Source organism: Silurus aristotelis (genome assembly GCF_946808225.1).
Source record: "Silurus aristotelis genome assembly, chromosome: 22".
Lineage (NCBI taxonomy): Eukaryota > Metazoa > Chordata > Actinopteri > Siluriformes > Siluridae > Silurus > Silurus aristotelis.
Window position 1 is genome coordinate 9364175 of NC_139595.1, and position 18697 is coordinate 9382871.

The 18697-nt window shown below is 37.8% G+C and overlaps 1 protein-coding gene across 1 annotated transcript; it reads right to left on the bottom strand.

The window, feature by feature from the left end:
* Window positions 1-10853: 10853 nt before the first annotated feature.
* itm2cb (integral membrane protein 2Cb) lies at window positions 10854-15281 on the bottom strand. Its single transcript, XM_083524710.1, has 6 exons — window positions 15103-15281; window positions 13347-13487; window positions 12870-13058; window positions 12511-12621; window positions 12005-12155; window positions 10854-11079 (listed from the first exon to the last, which is right to left on the bottom strand). The coding sequence occupies exons 1-6, from the start codon at window positions 15193-15195 to the stop codon at window positions 10988-10990; spliced, it is 777 nt and encodes a 258-aa protein (XP_083380836.1). The 5' UTR covers window positions 15196-15281; the 3' UTR covers window positions 10854-10987.
* Window positions 15282-18697: the final 3416 nt, after the last annotated feature.

Below are 18697 nucleotides of genomic sequence, written 5' to 3' on the forward strand. Positions count from 1 at the left end.
TAAAATGTATGACCTGTTTATCTGTTCATTACTAAGGGAAAACATGTGATTTGTAAACAAAATTAAATGGTTTTGCAAAAATAAAAAATAAAAAATTAATAAATTAAAAATATCAAACGTTAACCTAACCAACATTAAGCACCTGACCATTATTAAGCAGTTACTGAGCCGTGACTAAATATTCATAACTTTTTCGCCAAAAGATGGCGCTAACTCAACATAGTTACATACAGTACACTGCTCATGTTTTACACTTCAACAATATTATGTTGCCAAACTGAATTTTCTTGAAACCTGATAAGATATTTGTATCTTTATGATGTATTATTTGTGACCTTTGCTGAAGCTATGAATAGGTAACTCTTTATATTTAGTGTTGCAGAGCAACCAGTAGAAAAATCACCCTTATGAATTAAATCTATCAGTTAACCCTATTAAATTGTTGTTGCCTTTGTTTTTATTGTGTATATAACACAATAGATCTTCATCTAATTTTAACCTGAAAGAACACTTTCTGGTAACACTGAATAGTAATGAGCACTCTCATACTATCTCACATACGATCTGCAGTTGGTCATGTCTAGCATCTACACATGCTGTTTTCAGCAAATCTTCACATAATGAACAAAACCTCCCACCGCTTCCTGTGTCTGTGATCTGCAAGTACAAATTGAGAGAAATACAACCATAGATATCTGACACCCGTTAACAGTGCATCTGCCAACTGTTAGTCAGATTTTATTATTCTTGTTCATGTAACCTGGTCTAATACACATTATTTTAATTAAGTAATTTAATAAGTATTACACCTAAAACCCAAATGTTTTAAACTAGCTTATAGCCTTTGTTACTATTTGGGGACATCACCTTAAAATTGCTTATACTTGAATTAGACTCTAGGGGTAGACTTTAACAAGGTTCTCACAATACTGCCAGAATGCCAGAATTCTTGATCTTTTCTCTTGAAAAACTGGGTAACTTAGTCAGGTTTCTGGGCATCGAACATGCTTTTTCACTTAATTCCACAAAATCTCTATTGGTTTCAGCTCAGGGCTTTGTGGAGGCCACTGCAAAGCTTTTACTTCAGTGTATTTAAACTCACAATTTTCCTCCATGCATAGTCATGATCATTATAAACTAACTAGATTTTTGTTTTGTCTTTTACATGCTGGTCTTGAAGCAGGGATTAGTAGCCCAATTGATTTGCCATAGGAGATATATGGTAATAATAAATTGGTTGTGAAAATCAAGTTTATAGTTTACAACACAATAAGCCTTGGAGAAACGGCCCACAGCCACTAGGCAGGGGGACCAGTATTTCCGCTGGTAAGTGATTGTGGGGTCTTTGACATAGCGCAGACAGAGCAGTCTTGGAAGTCTCTTGCTACATCCCCGCTCATACCTGGCCACGAGTAGCGTGCTTGGACCAGAAGAAGGGTCTGTCTCCTACCCGGGTGGCCGGAACTTGGGGCCTTGTGGATCGACCTAAGCAGGGTTCGACGACAAGCCCCTGGAGCAAACGTTTTCCCTTCCGGGCATCGGGTGAGGGCTAGCTCTCCCTGTGTCACTGTCCGGATCTCCTACTCCAAATCCCAGATAATGGGGCTGAGGATTGGCTTGGGAGGAACGATGGGTTCGGGGTCCGAGGGATCGTCAGGGCCATGAATCCGGGACAGGGAGTCAGCTTTGCCATTCTTGGAGCCAGGACGATACGTGTTTGTAAAATGGAAGCGCGTGAGAAATAGGGTCCATCTGGCCTGCCGGGGGGTTAGGCGCTTGGCTTCCCGCAGGTATTGGAGGTTCTTGTGGTCCATGATCACTGTAAAAGGATGTGTCACCCCTTCCGGCCAGTGACGCCACTCTTCGAGCACCAGCTTGAAGGCCAGAAGTTCACAGTTACCAAAGTCCTTGTTATGTTCTGCGGGGGAGAGCTTCCTAGAAAAAAAGGCACAGGGTTGGAGCCGTGGAGGGTTACCACTTCCTTTATAATTTGGAACTGGGGAGCGCAGGAGAGGGGTGGTACTGAACCTTTTTTTTAGTTCCAGGTAATGGTAAGACTCACATTTCTCCAGATTAAGGTAGAGGTGATGTTCCTGTAGCCACACATACTCCTCGTTTATGAACGTCTGGAACACCTCGGGAAAAATGGACAGTCCCAAAGGGTTTCCCCTGGATTGTCTGAACCACGAGGTCCTGGGTCTCTCTCTCCTGGCACAGCTAAAGGAGCTCTAGGCACTCTTCGGAAATGAAGAAGGGAGAGCATGGGTGTTATAAGTGTGCCTGGGAATTTAGACAATTGGGTGATTTCTGAGGTGAAGTCGACTGTACTCACCGCCGGGCGTGGAGGTCGGGCAGGACCCTGGGGAATGAAGTGTCCATGCTCTCCACAATACAGACAAGCCCCTCCTGCGGGGTGATGCGCTCTCTCTCTCTCGCCTCGTTAACCATTGGGGTCTGACTTGCATGGGTTCGGGTTCCAGGGTGGAAGAGACTGTGTTTTTGGGGGTCAGTTCCGTCTCTGGGGAATGACAGGCCGCCAGCCACTGGAAGATGCAGATGGATCGCTGAATAAACGCTTCGAGTCTCAGCGCGTCGTCGTAGATGGCCATGGCCAGCTTGATGTTTGGGTTCAGACCTAGGCGGTATGCTCCCGCCGCTGGTGGCTAGGGTGTGAAAGCGGAGACTGTACTCCGTCAGTTGGGAGGATCCTTGGGGCAGATTAAAGAGTTGATCCGGTAAGGGCTCCAGTGGCGTTGCAGAAAACCTTCGCGAAATGGTTGGTGAAAAGCGTATGAGGTGTTTATGGCACTATTGGCGCTCCATAATGCTCTCACCCATGACAGAGCCTTCCCGGTTAACAGAGAGATTAGAAACGCTACCTTGGATCAGTTGGTGGGGAACTTGTGAGGCTGCATCTCCATATATATTTTGACTTGCAGGAGGAAGCCGTCGGCCGCGTCTCCGGAATGTGAAGCCGGAAGAGTCACCAGGCTACTGGAGATGTGTGGTAAAGCCCTGCGGGTAGAGACTGGAGTGTGAAGGCCTCCTGGAGAGCACCGGCGAATTCCTTGATGGGATCCGAGAAAAGTACCGGATGCGGCTACATCAAGGTAAGATATGGGTAAAGGTCTGATCTTCTGTCACGCACGGATCAAGAGTCAGAAACCTGTAGTAAAGTCAATAAGCTTTATCAGCCTTAGTACACGGTGCAGATGCGAACAAATGAGACCGGGTGGAATGCAGAGCATAGGTAGTCCAGAGATGATCTGTAGTGTAACCTGTAGATCGGATGGTGAGTGAGTGGGAATGGGGGCCTTATAAAGGGGAGTGTAGATTGGAGACAGGTGTGGGTGATTAGTTGGAGGGAGAGGCTGTAATCGAGTGTGCCGAGTGCAGGAGGGAGGTGTGGCTGGTGGTTCTCTGACACACTCCTCATGGGCATGTTCAAAAATACTAAAAAACTTTCAACAGTCACAAATTCACAGATGATACTGTATATGCAATAAATGGTGTCAACATACAATTAATTACATATTGTCTTGATTGTATAGCGCATTTACATTATTTAAGTACATTATCACAAAGCAGCTTTAAGGAAAGAAAATAGATTATAAGAACATAAATATTTTAATGTTAAATGTGTCCCTATATGGCATGCAACAACTCCCTGAGACGATATGAAAAAGAAACCTTGCCCAACCTCATGACAGGTGACAAAAGATATTTATTAATTTTATTTCCATAATTGTTGAGGCTATCATCTGTTCAGTGATGGAGACTTGACTACAAAGTTGTTTTGTGGCACTTTTAGTCCTAAACCTTTGTAGCAACTCTGTTATATTAATTGTCATCCTCAACAGCACAGAGTGATTTAATACTGATGAGAACTCCATACAGAAGTAGGGCATCAGGCAGTTCCAGAGAGCTGAAGGTAACATTATCACTGGTATCATAAACATGTTCAGCTCAACAGAGAAAAAGAAACATGAATTAATAGTGATACCAATTGGCATGTGATGGAAACATTAACATTGTAAACAAAGTGCATAAAAATTGTGAACAAGGTGTGAGCAGGTACTCTGGCAAAACAAAATATGGTCATAATTTGCCAAAAGGTAACAGAATTAAGAGCACCCTGGGACATAAGGCAGCCAGATTCTCCATTGTCTACAAACCTGAGTGAACACATGAGAATTAGAAGGCATCCAGGCATCCCAGTTCACCAAAACTATCTATTTCTGCTAACTCCAGATATCTGCTTCTTCACCTAAGAAAGACAATTTGACTAAATAAATATGCTTTCAGCATAATTAAACAATTAAATGCATAATTAAAGCATACTTCAAGCTTTAAGAGAAAGTTTGCTTCCTGCTGTAGCCTTCATTATAAAAATAAATTGCCTGCACCCCCTGATCAACACAGGAATGGTGGGTCATAATTGAATTAAAAATTAATGAATAATCACAATAATGTACTGCTACACATAATAAACAAAAAGTATGCCCAGAGATGCTATGTAATCAGAAAGCTTATTTTTAGCTATCTATGTTTTTTTTTTTCTTGTTGCAGTTAAGTAGAAGGAAGTTAATAAGCATGCACTTACTGATGAACTTTAGACATGAAATGTACAACTGTGTATAGCCAGTATACCACCAGAATCTGTCATTCAAGGTCGTGTCTGAATAAATTTACCCAGAGGTAGTAAGTGTATATAAGTCACCATGTACATCTACCTACTAATAAAACCAGTGGTGGGCCATGCATTTGGTACCCCTTCAGTGGGGATTTACCCGACTTAATCCACCTCTTAATACCACCACTAAACAAAAACGCAATATAACAAAGCGTGGCATTACAGAGAGAGGGGCATTTCACATATAAAGGGTAAATTACATTTAGCTGATGCAGGCTCCAAACCTCTACACTCCAACCACAACTGTGCCACCTAGATCATCTGGAGCAGTTCGAAATCAATATTTGTCTAATAAAATGACAAAAACATTTAAAATGTATATAAAATACAACTTACTCACCAGAAATGCATACTCATAATTTGCACCGCTCCTCATAAGCTGTAAGCCAGTGGTACCACTTGTATTCACTGGTCTGGAAGTGGTGAACAAACCCTATTCTGGGCTGAGATAAGCTAGCTAGCGTCAGGGTTGGCCGACCTCTCCTCACAATGTCGAGCTTTTCTTGAAAACAGATTTTTAAGTACGTCCCAGACCAAATACATTTCTCTTCCTCCATAGGCAAAAAAAAAGTCTAACTCTGATGTATTAATGTGTGCAGCACAGTACAGATGTGTTTTGCCAGTTGAACTTGGCTGTAACAGCTTCTCTCTGACCAACCAATCAGAGGACTGAAAAATGCTGACGCTATTCTGGGCCAGCTACCTGGCCCTGTGAGGCGAATATGAAATCTGATTGGTTAAAGAAACCGATTTATTTATTATAGAGACTAAGGTAAAAAGGCAAGCAGTACTGACTTTGAAGGCCCTGATCAGATTAGATTGACAAAGCAGCACATAGAGGCTGAAATCTGATTGGAAAAAAAATCTAACATCTACATTCACGTACTGGAAGCAGTGCAGCCAAGAGAAACACTATGAAATAAAGCCTTTGACCTAAGGTCAATTAAAACAATCCTGATTAGACGGCAGTAATTGGTAATTTACCACTTCAACCAGTGCCGTCATTGTGTTGTAATAAGGCCTAAATCCTGACTAATGCATTCAATGCATTTTGTTTAAAGTACAGCTTCTGCATTTTAACCTTTACTAGGAACTTTATAAAAATAAAATAGAAAGTTTTAATATTGGCCTACAATTGGACAGCAAACAGGGGTTTGATAACTTATAGATTAAAACATTTTAGGTACATATACAGTGCTAATGAAAGATTTTATTGTTAGCAGAGGAGGCTTGATTGTTTCTGAATTTATCTGTTTGAAAAAACATGTAGGTAAACGTTCAAGTACACAAGCTGATGATTTTGATATACAGGATCTCACTGTTAAAATCTACAAGAGAAATCTTTAAAATATTTTTGTAGCAGGAAGGCTTCATCCATAACTGGAGAAAATTGGGCACTACAGTGGCATTACCAAGAACAGGATATCCCACCAAAATTGACAAAAGGTCAAGAAAGAAATGACCAGGTAAGCTGCAATTAGACCTCCAGCAACAAGAAAGGAACTGGAACTACAGGAGTATTTGACAAGTACTATGCAGATTCTGCATTTTACAACAACTCACAGGTGCACAAATGGGGTATTCAGTACAGTGCAACCTCGATACTCGCAGGGGTTACGATTTATGACCCCTCACGATTAACAATAAATGGCGAGATTTCAACTTCCATTTGATAGTTTCTTTTTGAAGGGAAACTGTAATGTACTGTAAAACAAAATTGTACATTGCTTGTCATAAATGTTTTATTTACTACTTTAAATTAATAATGCAATAATAAAATAGTTTTTCAAACATTATAATGTAATTTATTAGTACAAACTGGAGTAGCATTTGAAATGCTACTCCAAACTTTCGAGCCACTCGCAGCTTCTTGCGAATTACTATTAGTTCAGTTCCAAATGAAAAGTCGCAAACTGTAGAGTATTGAGGTTCCACTGTATATGCAATGCATATTGTATATGCAAAGCAATGGTGCATATTGTATATGCAATGCAATGGTAAACACATAGGGGGCACCATTGCATATAGTATATTTATTTTTTGATTTACCCCTGTTTTTTGGGAGAGGGAGGGGGACACCAACCAGAGGTTTGCATACCCCTTAGCAAATGTGCAGTTGCACCCCTGCAACAACCTCTTGTATTATTTACATGCTTGGGCTATTGGGTAGAGTGGCTAGAAAGAAGAATCCATGCCTGCCCAAACCATGTGGGTTATGGGCTGATGGGACCACGGTAAATCATTTGGGGCATAGCTATAAAAGATGTGTTTGCTGCAAAAGCAATGCATTTTGTCATCCAAAAAGCCCTGTACCCACAGTTATCTAGAAATTATTGTATAATAATAACAGTATAACTGTTTTTCACAGTATTTCACTCACCCATCAGTTCATCACCAGTGCAGTTTCTCTTAGTTTGCTGAGTTTTGTCACACTGACTGCCATCTGACCAACCTTGGGCCTGTAGATGAGTTGTGCAGGCATGGGTGTGTGGTTTTCCCTCCCCATATTGTACTCCATCTGTTCAGAATTGGACTCCCGAAGCATGTTGGAACAGTTCTACAGTACCCTGACTAGTGAAATAATGCTCTTTACTACTGTTTACCACTGAGTTTGGCTCTGACAAAGACTACTGAGATTTTTTATAGACTTTTCCAGATTGCATGCCTTGCTGCAGGCCAAAAACACACTGGGCCAGCCCTCCTCCAAAGTATTATGTTTACACTCAATTTCAAACACATTGGTGATGTTAAGGCGAAGTCTTATGACATTGCCCTATGCATGGTGCAATAAAGGCAATTTGCTTTAAAAAAAAAAACAAAAAAAAAAAGGTCACAGTGCTGATCAGAAGCTTAGTGCTGACAGTGGGGGATCCCAGGACAGCATCTAGAAAGAAAGATAAGAACTCCAGAGAGTATGCTTCAAAAAGAATTGCTCATTTGCAGCATATCAGTTGATTCTAATAAAGCCTCATAGGTATGAATTGAAAGTCTACCATTTGACCTAGCCTTTCTCACTGGCAAATCTTTAATCCTATGAGGTAGCTGCTCTGTTCCAAGAATTTGTTGAATAGGTAAACACTATGATCAGAATAATAGGTTAGAAATTATGTATGTCTTAGTTCAAAAAGGGATGGTTGTCCCATGTTTGTTTGAAGTTCTCTTATGATGTACACTATGTGTCCAAAACATCTGGACACTCTATAAAACAGGCATATATCCACACCTTCTGGTGCTATTAAAGCCTCTACTTTTCTAGACAGGGTCTGCATTAAATTATGCAAATGCAAATTATTTATCCCAGGGGTGTTCAGTAGAGCTGAGATTAGGGCTGTGTGAAGATCACTGGAGTTCTTCCATGCCAGCTTTAGCAGACCATGCTGTTTTGTGGACATTAATGTATAGTCATGTTGGAAGAAATTTGTACACCTTGGATCCTGCGGAAGGCTACCATAACACTCCAGAATTGTAGATAGTCTGACTTCAGCCAAGTGAGAAGGGCTCACATACAGGTGTAAAAATCAGGTGTCTGCATAGTTTAGCAACATATTATATGTATGCTTCCAGTTGTTAATTTTGTTCTGCAGCCACAGACTCGGAAACATAGGTTAGCCTGTGTGATATCTGTTTATGCTTTAAACCAATCTAGTTTTTCTGACCTCTTTTAACAGAAATTTTTTCCGCCCACTGAACCGCTGCTCGCTCAATGTTTCCTGTATTTCACACTATTCTATGTAAACTCTAGAGACATAGGCTACTTAATTATAATCAGTCATAGGCTACCTCTTAATGTCTTTTGTCCTTATACTCCCTTCTATGTTTGACCTCTGTGGAAATAACAAAGTGCACTGTTAATATTTCTTTTAAAAAACGTCATGTAGATGCAGGTAAAAAAAAATTCAGTTAAATTTCACACATCACGAAGAAAATGTGTGATCTCTGAGATTCATGTGAATTTGGACTAGATGTTGATATATGATGGTTTGAGAATTTCAGAAACTGCTGATCTCTTGAAATGTTCACACAACAGTGTGTTCACATACAAAATGGTTCAAAATGAAAAAACATTCTTTGTTCATAGTGTCTGCATGCTGAAATGACTTGAAATGAGGAGTGAGGATAATAATTTGGCGTAAGGATAATAATGATAATGAAGTGTGAGGATAATAATTTTTGTTTGGTTGAGTAGTGTATATCTCATGAAGAGTCTTGATGCATGTCTTTGAGGGTTGGAGGCTCCAGCCAAGGTGTGCTAGAAGCTTAAAAGAAGTGTAGCGCAAAACAAGATGTGATATGTGAATTACGGGGGCTAATGGTCTATGGCTGGCGTTGAAGGCATGGATTAATGATTTAAATTTGTAGTAAACAGCTAAAAGAGCTGGCTGAGGAAACACAGCAATGGGGTAATGTGGAAGAGCTTAGGGAGGTTGAAAACTAAATTTTGCAGCTGCATTTTGAATCATTAGCAAGAGATAGATGTCACACAGCAGAAGATCTACCAAACATTAGTAGCAGCCATCTCATTTCGGGATAAATAATGAATAAATGAACAAACACCTGAGTGGCCATGTGTGTGGACAGGAAAAGGCCAGATCAGGGTTTGTGTGGCCTTTCAAACTTTCAGCACATTTCAGGAAAACCTGAAGGTGAGCTGATTTTTAATGAAATTATAACAAATGTTACTGTTGTGATATTCACCACTCCTGGCAGTTAAAAAGATAAAATAGAATGTTAATAACATGGGTATCAGTACTTCTATATGAACCATGAATAATCTTGAGGGTCTCTTAGGGTTACTACAGGAACTAACTGTGACAATAATAACATTATTTATCGCAAATACTGCAATCATTTTTATTTTTTAGGTTTAATAAGTGTCTCAACATGCGCTGCAATGCATGAAAGAAAGTATCCAGGTGGTTACTGCCCCTGGAAATTAATATTGTGGCTTATTAGCTAGGTTGTTAATGCGAAATCACTGCTTATGTGACAAATAATTATCAAATCGCTGCATACCTAACATAAGGAAATACACAAGTATAATCCATATTCATGTGAGAAACAGTGGCCCCATTTATTTTCAGTAGTTTATTTAGTTATATTACAAGCAATAATGTACATTGAGGAAGGAGGTGATTGGGCATTAACTCCTTAAACAGTGCATTATTTTGTCATAGAAAAAAAGGCTTTTACTGAATAAAATGTTTATGAAAAAAAGAGCATGCAAAGAAAAATGTACTAAGGCTTTGACATGAAATTTTGCTAAATAACAGCCTTCATCACATTACCTTAAAGCATCCTTGAAGTGGGTATGTTAAAAGAAAAGTCAGACAAAAATCCATTATATAATGGTAATAGAGCAGCACTTGTATAATGAATACACACTTCTAATGAAAAGTCAAAAAGAGAAAAAAGCAGGCATCAGTTTAACTCAGATGTGGAAGTCGTTATTTTTTTTTCTATAAACTTTATTCACAAATATGTCACAAAAAGACAAAAACATACAAGTTCATTAACTGAATACGAAAATGTCTGATGTTAAAATATGAAATCCAAGATAAGAAAACTCTATTGCTTAAGTTACTTTGGGAAAAATGAAAACAGTGTCTTAATTAAATTAAAAGTAATGAACTCATATACTTCTAAAACATGAGGTATACTTTTTGGCATTAAGACAATTTTCTAAATCTGGATTTCTTATTTCACATAAGGAAACAGTAGTGAACAGGTTATCAGGCTTATCGGCAAAATAACCTTCACCAACTGACAAACATCCAAAGAAAATAAAGTCAGTGCATAGTGCATGCCATAGTCTCACACAAAAAATATGTCAATACTGTCAGAAAAATTTTCAATGTGCTTGCATTTCTCAGAACGATCTTTGACATTTAGACTCCACCCCCACCCCACAGTTATTCAATGAAAAATCCTACACATTTATTTTATGTAAATACCAATATATACAGTTCAAAATGTTTAACCAAGACAACAAGAACAGCCACCAAAATTAACTCTAAGGCAATTATTATATATATATATATATATATATATATATATATATATATATAATTTATAATATAATTCTATAATATTATTTATTTATATATAAATAAAACATAGTTCTGATTGATCACAAACTAATTTTAAAACAAAAAAAAACAAACAAAACAAAAAATCATGATGCCTTACACAGTATGTACAGAGTAGATGTGCTATAAAGTGCAATAAAAGCTAAACGCAGAGGAACAGGTTTTGGGATCTGCTCAGTTAAGTTGGGAAGATGCTGTGGCTGACATTTCAGGCCCGGTCACAGATCAGCGTCTCTATCACAAATGTGTTCTCAAAATGACGGATGCTGTGACACTTCCTAGTATGTCGTTTGTCAATACCTAAACAGGATACACAAAGTCAGGAGTTAAATGTTGGCAGAAAATATGATTTACAATAAACAAACATTATGTTTAGGTGTGTGTGTGGGGGGGGAGAAATTATCTACTGTTCTAATGAACATTAGATTAGTATTAAGGCCTAATTAGTAACAACTCATTTAAACCTCCAGCATTATTCAACACTTGTGCTCATTTTAGACAAGGTATTTCAGGCCTACACATTCAGTACAAATGCTGTCTAGCCAAAGGTGTCATTCTGTCAATACGATATAATTTCTGAAAAGAAGGAGAATTCCCTATAAACCAAACGCCTACACTTCATCGACTGCATCACTTCCTCCTCCCAAGCACCTACCCTACTTGGAGCTGGTTGGCGTACTCTCGGCTGGTGAATCATCCACACATGGATTAATCACACAGTGGATCACAGTATTAGTGCATCCCACACACGCACGCGAGAACTACGTAGCACCAGCCTACATGAATATCAGCTCCAGGTTTCCTCCACTGCCACTACAGCGGAGGCAGACTCTTTGTGACGTACAAGGGTTTGCAGGCTTATAAAATGATAAAGTTTAACGGTACAATGAATAATCTTCTGGAGTTTCTCTAAAGGTTTTCATGGTGATCACAGTTCAGAAATAAAAGAAAGTTCAAGAAAGAGTTCAATAGTCCTAAGTGGTCATCTTCTACGTATTACATAATACTAGTTATTAAATAACAGTTTTCTTATGTTAATATTTGTAAAATGCTAATAATCCCTCTTAAACTATGCACCTAGATAATGGCTAAATAACAGACAGTGGATGTAAAAAAAACTGGTGATGAATAAATAAGTGGAAAGGGCAAAGGAAGGAGAAAGTACTAAAGTCCAATAGGCAATCAAAAAAAAAAAGGGTAAGAAAGTCTAAGTAGGTGGACTCACGTCTGCGAGAGTTGCGGCGTTTCAGCCGGTAAGTCTCTTTGCCATAACACAGGCGGTGGATAAAGGGGCCGAGCTGACGCGTGTTCTTCACCCGGCCTGTCACCATCATCTCCTCCTGAATCATGTAGGTCTGTGGCAAGTACATGTCCCTCTGCACAACACATACACATTCTGATATTACTAATTACAAAAAAAGATTTTAGCTTTAAGATTGTTACCTGCTTTACCAATTAAAGGCTCATTGAGCTTCCTGTTCATATTTTTTCAATCAATGTTCAACTACAACAGCCTAAAAGACTGACCCAGATTGTAAGACCTAGAATTTGCCCTCTTTTTTTCGTTGTTTGTACTAGATCACATTCCATGCACAATGAGAGCCGTGTGCATTTTTCTTTTCTTGATCATTTCCTCTAGGCTCTGACACATTTATCATAAAATGCCTATATAAAAGCCAATATATAGAGTATGACAGAAGGTGTGACTCATAGAATGAGAGATCATTTTACCTTGATATTAATAAGTAGCTCCCACAGGTTTCTGGGCGGCATGACAATGGTGGTGTTGAGCTCAACAACATAGCACTTATCCAACGCAATGTCGTAATATGCTGTGAGGCCCTGTGTAGATGAGAAGACACAAATAAGCAACAACTAAATGAAAGTATCCAATGCATTCTCCCAGTTCTCAAGTTTAATCAATGCCTGTGTTATTCAGAGAGTTCAGAGTATACTGACAATAAAGTGACGGCACTTGCACTTAGAAACAGACTGTTACTTCATTTCAGACAATCAGAGCAAATTTCACTGCCATTATTATATAGACATTGAGATGGAGTGGAAAAGGCTGGGATATATTCCCTGCATACCCGGTGGAAGTCATGGATGATGTCAGCTGGATCGCTTCCTCCAAAGTTGGGCACAGGAACATTGATCTGCTCATAATTTTCCTCCAAGTAGATGCCGACATTCTCTTGCAGCTCCTGTCTCCCTAGCAACGGTGCGTAAAGGGAGTCATCATACATCACCCGACAGTGGAACAGACTGTCCTCAGGGATCTGTGTGAAGATCGAATTTGGAACATGTCTCAAAAAAGAATGCATAAAGAACAGGATAGAAAGATATTGCTAATGAATAATAAAAGGCAGTAAAGAATTAAGGATAATGATTGACAGGGCATGTGACTCATCAGACACTGAATGTGGCCTAGATTTTGCATCTTTGTGTTCTGTGCACAAAGAAAGCTTTCTCATACAGTCATACTACTCATCAGTTCTATTTCACTTAATAGTTTAAGAGCAGTGTTAATATTATATAACATGACACTATCTTTATTAATGTCTCACCTGAGGAGTGAAATAGTAGCGATACACATAGACCGACACCATGATCAGGCCAGACATGAAAATCACCAAGCCAGGGATCAGACACCAGAGGCCACTTATTGAAGACTTCTTAGGCCTGAGAGGGAGGACCAGTTCATCCGGCTGGAAGAAAGAAGAATCGATTTAGCCATTTTGCCTGCTGAGTTCAAGTATTTTTTTCCAATTGAAATTTGAACGAACAGATGCAACACAAGTATCCTATACCCCCACTGGGACACGTTTGGGCAACCCGATCTCATGCAGAATTCAGGGCCTTTCTAATCAGTGTCACTAACAAACCGTTTTCTCGTCCTAATCTTAGTCATTCATATATTTATGCACATCGTGGCTCATGATTACGACTCTGCGATCACAAGACCATCTTTAGACCATTATGACACCTCTCTAGCAGCAAATCAGATAGGCTCTAGTAGCACATATTCTCGGTTTCTCTCAGCAATTTCTCTTCATGAATGCCAAGGAATTACTCATGCTACATCTCAAGGAGTCAGGAGGTGTGAACGCCTCCAGTCTCTCAGGCAAGCCTGCCAAGGATGCCATTCTGGCTTCAGCCCACGCTGACTGTACTCACCATGGCAATGGTATAGAAAGTCCAACGGACCTGCTGACAGAGCAAATGTGTGACGCAGCTGCCTTTTTTTTTAGCCATATACTGTATTTTATATCGGTATCGACTTTTTTTAGTCATTGACGATGATCTTGGATGGAGGACATTCTGCACGGGCATGAGTGGGATCTTGCTTCCTGTATTTTACAAGCATTTTATTATTGTTGTGCTAAAGTCATTCATGCTCTCTTTATTTGACCAAATTTAAGAACAGACTATAAACATAATATTGGCTCTAGATTTATCGCCATTCAATTTTTTACCTTCGTACCTTGACATCCTGAGGAGAATAGTGAACATATAATATTATCCCAGATGCAGACTAAATGAAGACGGTCTGTTTTACCCATTGATTCATGTCATGTACTGTCAATAGACCCAGTGTTTAAAAAAAAAGCCTGTTTCAGAAGAATATCAGATGATAAGCATCCAATTAAGCTTTGAGAAAACCGTTAAAGCAGAAGCACTTATCATTCACATCATAATTTATGCCGTATGGCCCATAACTAATTGATCAAACAAACAAACAAAAAAAAGTTGTGAGTTCTACTCACATTTAATTCGGTTACTTCAATTCCTGCACCCAAATTCACATATTAAATTCTTATGTCAGAATAACACTCTCCATTTTAATACTGGTTTTCTTTGCTCATAACCATATTATGCTGTAACTGCTTTCTACAAACTAACAATGATGTAAGGGCAGACTCGGCAAGTGCCTTGAAGGATCGGTCACCTCCACCCTCCCTGCAGAAATGCAGAATTACAGTGTGTCCTGACTTTTTTTTATTTTATTGTCCATACTTTAAACATTTGCACCATTACTGCAAGTGTAAGCAATATTCATCACTTTAAACACCAACCATTGGATCATTCTGTCATTACAGTCCTTTGTGTTCTATAAATCATTTTATTCATATATGGTTTCACTGGAGCCTACATAATATACTATTAATATTCCCTATTATTTATTTAAGATGTATTCTTCAATTTCATGTAAACAAAAAACCCCACTTTTTTACAATATATTTACTAATAAAATGTAATTTAATTATACATAATAAAATATTATATATGGGAATAATTAAAGAAGAAAAAGAAGGAACTCACTTGAGAGTAAGACATGAGAATTTCCTCCTTTCCTTCATCTCGCTGCTTTTCAGGCTTCTGCACCGATACAGGCTGAAATGAGATCTTCACCATCTTCTCCTTGTTCTCCTTCTCTGTCTCGCAGGTTACGGTCTGTTTGCTGATGCACCACCAGGCTGCGATGCGCTTGATGTGAGCCTGCTTCAACAGCGCGCGCACTTTAAAGGGAATTCCCGACTTCCGGTCTGCTTCAGACTAAGAGTCGTCCAATCAACGCGCTCCATCTATAAATAAACAGCGCCTATAAATACCGGTTTACTGCAAGAGTGGGAAAGAGTCAGTTCCAGGTGTGCTGGAATGTAGCCTGCTACAGAGTTACAGAGTTTAGTACATATTCGAATAGTTAAATTGTTGTCTATTCGAATAGTTGAATAGGTGCCTATTGGAATGGTTGAACAGCTGTCTATTCGAATAGTTGAATCATTTATATAGCCTGCTACAGTGTTCAGTACACGGTTGTCTATTGGAATAGCTAAACAGTTATCTATTGTACAGTTTTTCTTTTGGGGATTTGTTGGTATAAATATATTGTGCAGGATGTGCAGAAAAGTAGCTTGGTACAGCATATGGTACTCATTCAAATATCTAAACAGTTGTCTATTTGCATAGTTGAATAGAAGTCTATTCGAATAGTTGAACTGTTGTCTATGAGAATAGTTAAACAGTTGTTATATATAAGAAAGTATATTTTAGTTTCAATATTTCAAAAAAGAGGAAATAATTCATCTACAACACAAGATAAATAGATTAAAATGGAAAAGTTTGTAATCTTGGTTCCATTTGAATTTCATTCCAAGGGACAGTCAACCATAGTCTTCAGGGTTTAGGAGCAGAATAATCAGAAATGCAAAGATGGAGATGCTAAACTTTAGAATTTTAAAATAAACATTAAAACTTAAACTCATATTCTGTAACTCGTAATTCATCCTGAAACGATATAATTTCCATTTTTCAGGGTTGATGCCAAAATACAACAAATCACAACATAGTGAAATGTTATAAACAAAAGCATGTAAAACTAGAAAATACTTAAAGTTGATGATATGCTATACCACACAGTTGATTTTCTGCTCACATCTGAGGTTCCATTTTAATCATACACCAATATTCAATATTCTTCAGCATTCATGCAAATTCTTGTTCCAAACCGTGTTATTTAATAAAGCATTCCATGTAACAGTCATATATTCATTTGGATAGGTTTAAAACATTACATTTGATTTGTTATCAGTTAATTGAAGAACGAAATCAGCCATGAAAGTTGTAATTATTATGTGCTGAGACACTTTAGTGTGCAAGTGTTGAGTTTTAAAGGATTTGAAGAGCTGAGTGCTAAGAAATATTGTGTTTAAAAACGTTTCCCAACATAAGCATGTACAGTAAGAAAAGGACCGGCCCTGATACCTTGTGACATTACCTAAGCACATTCTGTGACTGAACTCCAAGTTAAAACAGCTCAAAATATTCTCTCACAGATTAACAAAATGTTATGTTTCTGAAAAAATTTTAAAATGTTCTCTGTCAAGCTGCACATGTTACCACGAGACTGATCTTGACACCTTCAACCCACTGAACCTATCTGATCCATACTGAAGCGCTACATGTACTCAGAGCTTTCTGTACTTTCTGAAACTTACTCTCTCCTGCTAGGAATGGTCCCATATGGATAATCTAAAGATCGCATTTACCAAAAACACTTTATGACCAAAGCTCACATGTTCATCATTTGATCATTTATATACTAATACTGTAAACTTTCACCCAATAACTTTTGCTTTAACCATAAAAGATCGTGAAGTGTCTTGAAGTTCTTTCAACATCCTCTCAATATTCTTTTACAATATAGTATACAATTGGTAAGGTGTAAGGAATTATATTTCCCCTATACGATGCCATGGAAAAGAAAATGAGTTCCCATTTGAGTTTGCATTCTTTCAAGTCTTCTTGTTTATATTGTCTCATGAAGATGCTTTGAGACAAAAAGTGCTATATAAATCTAAATTAAATGAGTTATTTGAATTAAATTATCTTATAAAAAATGTATGTCTTATGTTAATGTCTTATACAATATACTGTACACTAGTTCCGGACATTAAATACAGTAATTGCTACAGCTGTGGATATTTTGGTTGGTGGACTATTTTCATTCCAATTATATTTTATGTTGGAAGAATCATTAACATGATTAATTATATTACAACGTTTCCAAGATTACACATTTGTATGGAAAGAAAGAAGGAAAAACAGTGTTATGTTATAAGAACACAGTCATTGACATGTAATACGATTTGCTCCCAAAAGTTCATTTGAGTCCATTTTTTAACAAGAATGTTCTAGAGATCTTAATAAACTAAAGACCAACACATCGTACATTTTAATCATTTAAAGTCGCACATTCCTGTTATCATGTAATCTGTGTCACCCAGATGAGGATGGGGTTCCTCCCAAGGTTTCTTCCTCATGCCTTCTCATGAAGTTTTTCCTTGCCACAGTCACCACTGGTTTGCTCATAGGGTGTAAACTTGGAGAATAATTTATACATTTAAAATGTAGATTTGTAATCTATTTGTTTCTGCAAAGCTTTGGGACAATGTCCATTGTTAAAAGGGCTATACAAGTAAAATTGTATTGCATTTGGACTATAGCAGCTATGAACAGCACTTTTTTGAGCCACTAAGCTTTTAAAAGGCTTTAAATAATGTGTATAAATATGTTTAAAAAAAAAAAAAAGAAATTGAGACTTTTACAGTATAATATACAACAAACAACAACAACAATAATAATAATAATAATAATAATAATAATAATAATAATAATAATAATAATAATAATAATATAAGAAGGGAAAGAAGAAGAAGAAAAAGGAAAAGGAAAACTACTTTTTATATAATTCTATATAATCTATACCATAAATCTATATGCTCTATAAAACTATATAGACAGACAGACAGACAGACAGACAGATAGATAGATAGATAGATGGATAGATAGATAGATAGATAGATAGATAGATAGATAGATAGATAGATAGATAGATAGATAGATAGATACTATTATTATAATTTTTTTTTTTATTGTAAATTATTCTGTAATTTTACTCTTTTTTTTCCACATAGAACTCTCTTTAAAGCCTTTAGCAGCATAATGAATGTGTTGGTGTTGTACTTGAAGCTCAAAGGCTTTTAATTTGAAATGCTCCTGAAATGGCTGCGCCTTCCGATACTTATTTTGGGCTTTTACGATGAACGACGCACTCAGATTTGCATCAGTCTTCCGGAAGTCAAAAAATAACCTGACATGGCATTCTACTTATATGGATTTATTGTAATGTATGACCGCTTTGACGATGTGTGGGGATCCATGATCCTTCATCATTCATCTGATCAGAAAACTAGAGTTTAAAACACGTTGCATTTTTTATAAACAGGGCGCTTAAATGCCATATAATGCTCCATTTCTGTGATGTGGTCTGGAAATCAGTCGGTTACTTTACATGATGAATATGATGTCTGGTGGAATAATAAACCAAACCTGGGTGTTGTGACAAATACACATC

Coding starts and splice junctions, on each gene's coding strand:
- itm2cb (XM_083524710.1), bottom strand. CDS start 15,195: ATGGTGAAGATCTCATTTCAGCCTGTATCGGTGCAGAAGCCTGAAAAG. Junction 12,622..12,869: donor TCATCCATGACTTCCACCGG/GTATGCAGGGAA, acceptor TCATCTACACAG/GGCCTCACAGCATATTACGA. Junction 12,156..12,510: donor AGCTACTTATTAATATCAAG/GTAAAATGATCT, acceptor TGTGTTGTGCAG/AGGGACATGTACTTGCCACA.